We start from the raw sequence: 12,532 nt of genomic DNA on the forward strand, positions 1-12,532 counted from the left end.
TGGCTCTGGCCATTAAGATGATACTGCAGAAACAGTTATAGCTGGCACCATCCTTGCGTCCTTCCTTCCCTTTCCTGCCTTGAACAGGATGTGATGACAAAGTGCAACAGGCATCTTGGGTCATCAGGGTTACAGTGAGAAAACCACAGAAGTACCATCTCTGACTTAATTGAGATGTCAAACCAATGCCTGCAGCTGCTACCTCCATCTTCTCGTTGTGAGAGAAAAGTAAACCACTATAATCATGCATCATTTTGGTCAATGACAAATCACATATATGGCAGTGGTCCCATACATTTATACTGGAGCTGAAAAATTCCTATTGCCTGGTGACGTCGTAGCCACTGTAATGTCATAGCACAATGCACACTCGTATGTTTGTGGTGATGCTGGTGTAAACACACCTACTGCACTACCAGTTATAGAAAAGTATAGCACATACATGATGGCTGGCTATGCCTTCAGGGTTTGTGTAAGCACACTATAATGTTCACACAATGACAAAATTGCCTACCGCTGCATTTCTCAGGATCTATCACGTGATTAAGAGGCACATGGCTGTATTTGTTTAAGCCACTGTGGTCTAGTTTTCTGTTACTTGCAACTGAGTGTAATCCTAGCTGATATGAGACACTGAGGGCTCTGCTGATCAAACATCCTTGCAAGCGCTCGACTTTACTCTTTCCAGGGTCAAGAACTTCTGGTTTCCAACACCTGAATTCCATTTTTTCTCTGTTTGTTTTGGGATATGCCTTTCATGTGCAGGTTTTCCTCAAATGTCTGGATTCACTGGTTGGCCATTAATTTTTAAGACTGACTCATGAAAAAGTTCTTTGGAAGCTCTGGGTGTAAGGACAGGGATTGTTGCCTGGAGGGCTTTGCTGTAGGATGACTGGGTAGTGAACCAGCCTGATTATTGCTGAGGGACCCTCTGATGTCAGTGTGTGGAGGTCTTTCCTCTGGGTCTGTCCAGTTGCTCCAGAGGAGAAATCTTGGATTGGGTGGAGGAATATGCTGGTTGCTCTCTGTGGCAGGACAGGGAGGTGCCTGAGGCTTCCATAGTTCAGTATATAGCTTACATAATATACCAGCTTCTTACATAATATACCAGTTTTCAACACTATGATTTGTCCTCCAGAGCCTCTTGGGTTAATTTCTCCAGAGTATGATCCTCTATTCTCCTGTGGGGTGGTGAGTAGAGAGGAAAATATTTGTTTGGCTACTTAAGCGTTGGGAAGGGGACCTGGGACTAGAGGTCCAACTATTTTCCACGCACATGGCCTACCAATCCCACTAATTTTAGAGTCACACCTTCACTTCCACCTTTTGTGACCCTTACTGCCTCCAAACACTGAGACTCTCAGTTTCTAGTTCATTAGTCATTGAAATTCCCCTCTGTTCAATTTCCTGATTCTTCTGTTCTATTACATTATTGGTGACTTCTTCATTCACTTTCTATCTTTCATAAGTTTGATGAATATTCTTTGTTTCTATTTCTCTCCATTTCGTTGTTGGAGGAGAAGCCCAAAAGTCTCATTCAGGATCAATTCCAAAGAACTGGCATGTAGCCCGTTCAAATTCATAAGAGCTTTAATAGGAGAAACTTTAAAAAAAATTTATTTGATTGATTTTGAGAGAGAGAGAGAGATTGATTTGTTGTTGTTCTTATTTATGCATTCATTGGTTAATTCTTGTAGGTGCCCAGACTTGGTGTATCAAGATGGTGCTCTAACCAACTGAGCTACCTGGCCTTGGCCTAATAGGAGAAACTTACATACATGGACAAGGCAGCTGCTCCCAGTGGTGGCCGGCGGGGGGTGAGGGGAATCCACACCGCTCCCAGGACAGAGTCTCTTTTTCATAGGGGATTAATAGTAAAACCAGATGGTGGGTAGTCACATAGACAACCAGAAAGAACAGTGCATTCCTAGGTTAACAGATAACATCAGGCAGTTATCACACTCTATACATTTATTAACCTCCTTCCTGGGGCCTGATATTTATCTTTGGGTGGCATTCCGGTTTTCTAAGTCAGCCAAGCCTGAGGCTACGGAGACCTAAGAGTCCAGCATTTCCCAAACCCCTTTGCTGCTAGAGTCATATTGCATCTCGGTGAGTTCTCCTACAGGGGCTAATGCCTTTTCACTGTATTTCTTTACTGTAATTTTACTGGTGTTTTGGAGCGAGCACTGGTGTGTGGTCACTCTACCATGTTTTCCTTCCTTTCTCTACTTAACCTGACTTTGAACCCCAGGACTTATGGTGGTGAGCATCTCAATAATTGGTTGTAGGAATGAAAACCCCTGAAAATGGTTTAATAGTTCAGCAGATTGTGGCAGGAAATTGAATCATTTTTTTTTTTTTAGTGAAAGAAACCCTGCTCAAACAGGTTAAAACAAAAGAAGAATTTGTTGTCTTAGCCAAGTTGGTAGGTTCCGAGGATTGATTGGACAATTTTGGTCTGTAAGAGAAATTCAGAGAGATCATCTGTTGTGTAGGGAGAAGAAAACGACCTGCATTAGTCAGTAGAAGTAAAATAAGTTAAGTTAGCAAATTCAGAGCAAAGCAAACATGCGAGTCAGTAGTTTTGGAAGGAGAAACATAACAAGGAGAGACATGGGCAGGGACTGCAGGATGTCTGTTTTTATGAACGCAAAAGCAAGGGGAACCAAGAACACAGCAGGAAATGAACCTGCTGTGGGTCAAGCTGCACTCCAGTTGTGATGTGCTCTTTCGCCATCCTGGTTCTGGCAAGGGAACGCCCTCCCTCCCTGTGATAATGACAAAGACCACATGCGAATGAAGGATGTAACAATTAGGGGCAAAGCCACGGGTAGTCTAGCTAACCTAACCTGGGGGATTCTCTGGAGAAGAGTTTTGCACATGATTTGCAGAGAAGCTTTAGAAAGGATTTGGCCACAGAGTAGAATAATGTCATGAGGAAAATCGTGTCTGTCTGTAACAAGGATGATCTAAAACCTGTGGGGTTGAGGGAGCTAGGTACTTCCGACCTGTTGTCTCTCTCCCTGATGGGCTAACGTTAATGAAGATAATGAACCACAGGCTCATATATTCTCAGTGTCTCACTAGTTGTTTCCTTGGCATCACTGTCTGGAAGGAAACTCTAGGAACTCAGGTCTTGGACATGGTGGGTTTTTTTACTCCTGCTGAGCTGGGTAAATTGTAGTGGGATTGGAGCAACTGAGACTACTGAGTGGAAGAGAGAAGAGAGGAGAGTTAACATAGAGCCAGCTTCAGACATAACTGGATCCAGGGACTCAAATGATGTCATTAGCACTATTTTCCTGACTCTCACAGTTTCATTCCAGGCTACTTCAATTCCAGACACCTATGCTCCCAGTTCAGCAAATCCAGCAAAAAGAACAGTCTTTCCCAATAGCTCTGACAAAACACTCCTGGAGGTGATTCTGCTATGTTCTGCTATGTCACATACACACCTCTGAAACAAGCAATGGCACTAAGGAAATGCGAACTCTGAGTGGCCTGGCCTGGTCACTTGCACAACCTTGTGATGACGGCTGTGTGACACTGAGTGACAGCTGAACCCCAACTAAGGCACATAGATTTGGTTTCTCACAGAAAAGAAGGGTTCTATTATAAGGGGGAGGAACTAGACTGTTAAAAATGAGAGATGTCCATTACAGGTTCATTTACCATGGTGGATTAGAATCTTATCCTTGTGTGCCAATCTGTTCCGTAAAACATTACAAGCTTTTAGAATAAACATGTGTTGTAATGTACCCCGCGAATCACACAAGGACGCCTCAAGAAGTCGAATTAAAGAGTCACATTTATTGCAAATCCGGGACTATGAGGGGGCATTTCGCTTTCCCAGATCTCATAGTGCCCGCCCCAGCCCCAACACCAGATTTATATAGGCAAAGATCACAAAGGTATTGATTACATCCCAAGGTTTGGAATGAGGAACCCGGTTTGCAAAAAAGCAGTTTACAGAAGCAGAAGCAGCATGTTATCTAAATTACAGTTTTTGGGTCTCCGGATCACTGAGTCAACAGGGACACGTTAATTGGAGCCCTCTGACCTTGGGATATTGTGCTGTCCTTCCCAGGTAAAGGAAAATGTGCTTTCTAAGACCAGTATGACCACAACCAATGGGATATTCACGTTACAATCAATAGGGTATTTAATCGAATGGGGTGATTTATATAATTCAGAAAATTAAAATAACTTTTCTATTATTTTAGCAAGCAAATAAGTATGGAAACCAAACAGCAGCGTTAGAGTTAAACTACAGTTTCTACCTGAGATGATTGCTACCATACTTCACATGGGCCTGGCCGGCGTGGTTCAGTGGTTTGATTCCCGGTTGTGGGGCATGCAGAAGGTAGCCGATCAATGATTCTCTCATCATTGATGTTTTTATCTCTCTCTCCCTTCCTGAAATAAATAAAAATATTGAAAAAAAAGAATAAACATGGAACTGATTTGTTCTATATAATTTTAAGTAAACTTTAATTTGGTGTCATGATCATAGAACCTGTAGAAAGGATGCTATTACAGCCTGACTCTAGGCTTTATAATCCCAGCTTAAAAGTCTGATAGCTGTGAGCATGAAAATATGGCAGTGGCTAACAGTGGAGGAATCATTTTAGAGTAGGGGATGTGCCCCAATTGGCTTATCCAACCTAGCGTGCATCTCAATGTCTTTCATTATCAGAAGTTTTTAATCCAACGTATTAGAATATTTTCCACACTGGAAAAGAATTTAATGGTCACTGTGTATGTAAATTATACCTTAAAAATGGCTACTTATGAGAACATAGGATTCGCTTTACATTTTATTTATAGTCAACTTCTCTGAAATATTTATTTTATAAAGTGAGGAATACATATGGATTATAAAACTGGGAACTGGTGGGGCATTTTTGCAAATTAGGTGTAGTCTGAATGTTCGTATGCCTAGTCAGTCCATGGGAATAAAAAAGGCAGCTTGATAACACATGGCTGCCTGAAAGACCTCAGTCACTTCCTCTCACAACACCTTCACCAGTTAATTTGGAAGTTGTGAGTAGAGTTTATGCTCAACTCCCTGTGGTGGCCCAGTCTCCTGGTGGAGTTTCTTGTTCAAAATTTGTTTGAAGGAGGTACCGACCCTGTGGCTGGGACCCGCCGTGTAAATGCTACTTTTCTACTGCTCCATCCTACACGGCACTTGTATACTTGCCTTGCTCCATCCATTCAGAAGGAAATGAAGACAATGTCCCCAGCCCCTTCTGTCTTTTATGACCTGGGTCTCAAAACAGTGCTGCATGTACCCAGTCTGGCTAAGTATCCTGAGAAAATTTCCTTAACTTCTGCTTCTAACACTTATTTATTTATTTATTTTTTTCACAAGGATCTAAGGAGTCCACAGAACCTAGTGGGTTGGGTGGAGTTTCCAAATTCTCCAAGCGTCCAGGCGTAACTAAGTCAAGCATCAAACACCCCTGTGTTTGTTTACAGCTTCAAATATATGTCCCAGACCAGGACAGGCTGTGTGTCAGCCACACACATGCCCTTCTCCGCCAAGTCCTAGGGTCACCGGATCACCTGCTTCTCAGTCAGATGGCTTTTCAGAATAATGTCACTGAGACTTTCAAAAACAGTTTTCAATCATCTGTTCTAAGGGAGCAAGGAACAGAATGGCTCTATAAATGTCGACAATGGCCTTATTCTTTCCCAATCCTCCAGTGTTCATGTAGCCTACACTTTCTTTGTTCTACATTTTATACTTGCCGAATTACTCAGCACATATTCATAACTGAGGCTCTATTTCCTGTACAATCATTGATCAGAAGTGAGAATGAAACACTGTATTCTGCAAATGTTGGGTGCTACAATGCTTAATACACATTTTTTTAAAATAAAACTGGACATTGTCAAAATATTTTCAGTTACTTTCCATTGAAGCCAAACACATTAAGTTTGACCCAAATCCAGTGATGGGATCAGTGACAAAATAATTCAGATTTTTTGTTTTTAATTTGTACAAAGTTTCCTTTGAAATCGGTAGCAATTCTGAATGTGGGCTAGCTCCAAGAAGCATTCTGCAGAATAAGAATCACATCCTCTATTTAATGAATCATTCTGTCCTTCTTCCCCATTTGAGTTGCATATCAATTTGACTTTTGGGGTTTTAAAAAAATGATTTTTGCAACCATCTAAATAAAGTTTCTTTTGATGTTATGATTATAGATAGTGGTGAGATTAAATTTTTCTCTAATAATGAAATGTATAGTAACCTGAAGATTAAAATTCCTTAGAAGAGTTTGTAAATCATAATAGTACTCAATTTTATTTAACCCTCTTAATATTTTTATCATATAAATATTAAAGAGAATGTTTAAAAGTTTTAATGACTTTATCATCATATTAAGAGTACCTTTAAAATTTTTTCAAATTCTCTCCCAGCTCTATCTACATGCGTGTGTATATATATATAGGGCTACCTAGGATCTGAGGTTTGATTCTATAACTTTCCTGCTATTATGGAGTGTTCTCTCTCTCTCTCTCTCTCACACACACACACACACACACTCACATACATATCTATATACACATCTGACTTTTTAGTATTCTATAAATGTGTGGCACAGAACGTGTGGTCTATTTAAGCCAAAAATTCAATTTTTTTTAGGTGAGTGTGGAGGAGAAGGAGGATTGCACCTAATAGGTATTTCATCCCCGCTTCAAGATTCAAGTATGCTTCCTGTATTGCAGAAACCTGTAAGGCAATCACATCTTCCTGACTCTCTTGCAGCTATGATGGAAGTGCTTAGGTTTCAACAACCAGATGCTTCCATGGAAGATGTGGAGAGCTATTTCTCTGATAGGCCTGGTTGTGGAGGCATTTTATTTTTCTTGAGTAGGGACCCCACTGTTCAGTCATTAGCTCTGTGAACATCATGGGATAGTGAGTGCATCCATTTTGCTGGTTCAGGTAACAGTTGGTATGGTATGTTCTGGAGCTGGCTGTGGAGGTGGCAGCTTCTTGATCCTGGTGGCTTCCAGACATTGGTTGGGATGATGTAGTTGTGAACTGACTTCTTGGGGTGAGGTGGGCCATTTCCAAGGTATTTTTTATTTTGCTCAAATTTAAAAAAGATAGAAAGGATTGAGAGCTCAAACTTAGCAACAGTTATTAAGAGTTACTGATGGCTCCCAATTATTTCACATTCTATCTTAATACTTTTTTAAGTGCGAGCAACTATTTGTTTAATTTTGTTTGATCTTTATTGCCACATGCAAGATGAATTTACTTTGATAAATCCTATTTAGTCTCAACTGGGGACAGGATGCCGTGATGTGACTTTTTAAAGTAAAAATTATTTTTAAAGATTTCTAAAGCGCTATCAATTCATATGAGTCAGAGAGAAAGGTAAATTAATTGAAGTGTTGACTAAGGATAAGTGGCTATAACTGATAACAAGAATCTGAATCTTGCCTGTCAGTATGTCATATATGAGCTAGTTTTTCTAAGGTCATTCTATTTAATTTTGCAGATTTATCACAAATCACTATGTTTTTTAAAGAGGCTAAACACAGTGGCAGCTCTGGCCCCAAAGCAGGTGTGCATGACCATAGCACTTGAAAGAGAATACTGCTGTGGTTACACTTGGCTACACAGTGAGCTAATAGTGTTTGAGGCACTTCCCGTGGGGTGCATCTTGTTTGAACTGTGGCTTCTTTTCACCCTAACTAACCAAATGTGAGTGGAATTAAAGGGGCTAATTTGGGTATGAGGACCACAGTGCCACTTTCTTGGTGATCTCTGTCAAACAAGGGAAATGACATCATCACAACGAATGTACTCAAATTGGACAAAGTTTCATAGCAACTAACTGATTAGTCTCTGAAAGGACTTTGTTCTAAGCTGGATTTACGTTAAACGTGTCTTAATTAAGACATACCTCTCTGGTTCCAGTCCTTTGGAAACGTGACTCCACGATAAGGTGTGCTTGAAGGTCTTGTTTGATTTTTTCAGGAGCTGAGGCAGGAAACAAAAGTTTTGTATTTTCAATGAAATAGCAGCAATATTGGAAATTGAGTTTTGGTATGAAGAGCTCATAGTTTGCATCTCTAGTTGCGCAAATGATGCATCCAGTAGAAAATGGTGACACGTTCCTCATAATTTCTGAAGCTTTTTTAAAATGGAAATTACATTTTAAAAACAAACACTAAAACAGTGCATTATATTTGTAATTTCCTATGGAAGATAATTGAATTTCCTTAAACCAATAAAAATGGTGACAATGATCATTTATTTACCCCTTCCCATAATTAAAGTTGTATATGCCCTGGTAAAAATTAGTGAATGAATTAGTATCATGACAAGTGACTATAAACTAGATCTCTATGTTCATGGTAGTAAACACAATAATTAAATCATCCATCCTCTTAATGAAGAGTATTGGCTCTGGAATTAGATTGCTTGGGTTCCAATCCTGGCTCTCTAGTTTACTGTGTCTTCTGGAGCATGTCTCTCAACTCTCCTACATTGTTTCTTTACTTGTAAAATAGACCAGTAGTAAAGCCTCTGTTGTGGGGCTTCTGTCAGCATTTATTGACATGATTCTTGTAGCAGTTAGCACAGTGCCTGACACAATGTAAAGGGCTGTTACTATTATTGCTGCGTGTATATTCTATGTGCCTTGTAGCCTATCTTTGGGCTACAACTTGATTGCAAGCTTTCCTCAACGTGATTGCAAGCACTGAGAAGGCAGGGACCAGCTCATAATAGTTTTTAGTCCCTTCATCACTTAGTGCAGTGTCTTATAAATTACATAATCAGCAATGAGATTTAAAACTAAAGGGCAATTTGGGGCTAGATCACAAAGGACCTTGACTACCAGTTTCCCCAGGCCTGTTCTGGATCTGTCTCCCACTCTAGTATAACCCCTGAATCCTCCTTGAGTTATGGCATAGGGAGTTCAAGGCTGCTTCCTACCCCAATCAACAGCAGACCAACCAATTAAGCACTCAGACCATTGGTCCTTTGGCTGAGCCTGTATGTAGTAGTACAAAAGATCCCAGATGGACATGTCATTTAGGAGCTGTTTCTGAGTCTTTTAGGCATGTCTGACTACAGGCAGTGTATAATTTCTTTATCTCATCTAAGTTAATTTATGCAGAATACAATTTATGCCCTCATTCTTTTCCTTTTCTCATGGTATAGTGATGAGCTAGCTAGCATTTTTTCTTATCAAAGAACCTACTGTCACAGTCTGAACAACTCATCTACAGCAGGCTCAAAGGTCACCCAAGGTCAATGTGCTGACCTTTGTCTTTTAAACATGTTAAGTTTTGCTTCTTCAGTTTTTTTTTTACCTAACAATTTGATTTAAGCTAGTCCAAAAAAGAATTAAGTTTAATACTCGTACATATTGACTTCTACTTCCAGTTCGTGAAGTAAACACCAAGTATAGCCGCAAGGTTCAGCAAGCCTGGGTTTCCTTACCGCTTGGTGTGAGACTTGCACTTCAACCTGGTAGAATCCATAGGTTGGATGAAGGCTTTGGGAATTTAAAATATTTTCATCATCACACAAACTATTTGGAACGTTTATATAAGGACTTCAGGCTCCTCTCATTCTTCCCAGTGCTCTGCCAATGACCTTTCCTGGTCTGCAGCAGCTCTGCAGCTCCCTCTTTCATATTTCTTCTGTCCACTTTCACTCTATCTTAATTTACAAAAAAAATTCCCAATTTTTTAGTTCCTATTTGTTAGTGATTACTTGTAGCCACACACAGATTTGATTATAGCGTTATGGTGTGAAAAACCTTGCAATTGGATTCCAAAATGACAGGCAGTATAAATTATAAAGTACAAAACACTGTGTTAAAGCACTGTCAGCAACAAATAAAAGTGGTAAAAAAATGTTTTGAAAAGGAGAGAGAACGAGGCTGGGAGAGGAGACAATTCACACCTAGCAAAGGAAGAGCCACATTTAGGAAAGAATGTGAGGGACAAGGACAATGGAAAAACTTAAGTGACTTTATTTTTAATAACTATGGTTAACATAACAAAAATAAAATCTGATTAACATACAATATATTAGTTTCATATATGCAATATAGTCATTCAACATTTGTATATTTAACAAAGTGATCACGATGACAAATCTAGCAAGCATCTGACACCGTGCAAAGTTATCACATTATTGAAAACTATATTCCCTATGCTGTACATCACCATGACCGATTTATAACTGGAAATCTGTACTTCTTATTCCCCTTCATATTTTTTGCCCTTTCCCCCACCTCCTTCCCCTCTGGGAAACATCAGTTTGTTTTGTGTATCTATAAATCTGTTTCTTTTGTATCTTTAGATTCCACATATAAATAAAATCATATGGTATTTGTTCTGTCAGATTTCTTTCACCTAGCAAATATCCTCTAGGTCAGTGGTTCTCAACCTTCCTAATGCTGCGACCCTTTAATACAGTTCCTCATGTTGTGGTGACCCCCAATTTCATTGTTACAAATTGAACATAATTAAAGCATAGTGATTCATCACAAAAACAATAAGTAATTATATATGTGTTTTCCGATGCTCTTAGGCGACCCCTGTGAAAGGGTCGTTCGACCCCCAAAGGGGTCGCGACCCACAGGTTGAGAACCGCTGCTCTAGGTCCATCCATGTTGTCACAAATGACAAAACTTCACTCCTTTTCATGGCTCAGTAATATTCCATTGAATCTATGTACCACAACTTCTTTATCCACTCATCTATCAATGGGCACTTAGATTGCTTTCATATCTTGGCTATTGCAAATCATGCTGCAATGAACATAAGGGTGCATGTACTTTCAAGGCAGTGTTTTCTTTGGATAGATACCCAGAAGTGAAATTGCTGGGTATGGACCCTCAGCAGTCCTCCAAGGATTAAGTCACAAAGGGCATTAGGTTGCGTTAGATTTGCCAGTGTCTCTCTTGGAAGATACAATGGATCTTTCTTTCCCAAGAACCACTCATTCGGTATCGCTGAGCCCTAACTTGTGCAGGGGACTGTACTGGAACTAGGTTTGCAAAGATGAAAAGAGCAGTTCCGGTCTTCAAGCGCTTTTAGTCTTTTAAACAGAACATCCTAAGAGGTAAGTACAAAGGGCCCAGTTGCAAAAAGAGAAAGTAGCAACTAGAAGCTTGAAAGAGTCCTCAAGACTCCACAGGAAGAGAGCTGGGATCCAAAGAGAATTGTGATAGGCTTTCGTATCTTTCAAAAATTAATAATGTGATGTAGATCAGCTCGTCCATAAAGGGTTGGGATGATGAAATTTTATATGGAAGGTTTAAAACATTTAATTGGAGCAGGAACTTACACATATTAGTCCCCTATAATTATCAGGAAAGAAGAAAGGCCCAGACGACAAATGAGTGCTAACTGATCAAACTGACATTCCCCGAGCACTTGCTGCATTTAGTCCATGCCGACTAAATATCTCCAATATCCAGTTAGGGGCAGGGAGCCCACCATTTCTATCAGATTTTGCACACAGCATAGGAAGAAGGCTACTTTCACAGTTCCAGGCCCTTTTCTCCCCTCTCCTCCTGTAGCTGTGGGCCGCGTGAGGCATATCTGCAGGAAGTCTAGTGGTTTTCCCTTCTTTTTCATGACAAATGCAAGCATTTAAATGAGGGCGGTTAACACCCGCAGCCCGAACACCTTTGTAAGCCTCCCCGCCCGTGCAGCCTCAGGTTAAGCCTAACAGCGCCAACCGCCCGGTGGCTGCAACCGCTCCCAGCAGGCGCGCGGCGAGCGTTGCGCGGTCAGGACTCTCCGGCCGTGGTCGAGTTGGGAAGGAACCGGGAAGGCGAGGGCGGGCCGTGGGGGGCTTTTGACGAACAGTCCGTGTAGCCAATGGGAAGCCTGGTCGACTTTTCCACCTGCCAATAGGGAAGGAGACGAGGGTTGTGGGGGGCGCTTCCCGCGGGCTGCGGCTGGATTCCATCCTGCGCGGCGACAGCGCAGGCGGGGGCGGGGGCGGGGGCGGGGGCTGAGCCTGGGCGGCGGGCAGCGGATCCGGGGAGGAGGGAAGACCGGAAGCCACGGTCGCGTCCCATCCTTAGATTCGCTCCCTCGGGTGGGACGGAGACGGCGGAGCGGGGTGAGGCCGAATGTTGGCTCCTTAACACAAGGGAGCGGCGCCTCGGGAACTCTCTCCCCGGCGCTCTCGCAGCTACCGGTTCCGGGCGCGTCGCTCAGCGGACGGCCGGCCGCCCACACCCGTCTGCAACGCCTTCCCGCCGAGACTGACCGCGCCTCGAGTCCTAACAAGCCGCACTCTCGCCGCCTGTCGCCGTCCCTCGGGCGTGGCATGTCTCTCTCTCTCTCACTCCGAGAAGAAAAAGAGATCGGAGACCAAGACTACTCAAGCTCTAAGACCAAGAGGGAGATTCACAACCGCCGAGAATGCAAAACCGCCGAAATGACCCCGGCGGTGCAATGAGCGTCGACTTTTCTTCCGGACAAAATCGGGCCCTCTCGCCCGGTCTGGGCTCCTGGACGAGCCGGG

General features: G+C 42.0%; 1 protein-coding gene across 1 annotated transcript in view; it reads left to right on the forward strand.

Moving 5' to 3' along the window:
- HNRNPLL (heterogeneous nuclear ribonucleoprotein L like) overlaps positions 1-12,532 on the forward strand; it is a 66,939-nt gene that overhangs the window by 23,538 nt on the left and 30,869 nt on the right. Inside the window, exon 3 of the mRNA XM_006083442.2 lies at positions 9,422-9,486. Within this exon, the coding sequence (XP_006083504.2) occupies positions 9,422-9,486 (65 nt within the window). The remainder of the gene's footprint in view (positions 1-9,421; positions 9,487-12,532) is intronic.

The sequence above is a fragment of the Myotis lucifugus genome, unplaced genomic scaffold (assembly GCF_000147115.1).
Source record: "Myotis lucifugus unplaced genomic scaffold, Myoluc2.0 scaffold_6, whole genome shotgun sequence".
NCBI lineage: Eukaryota > Metazoa > Chordata > Mammalia > Chiroptera > Vespertilionidae > Myotis > Myotis lucifugus.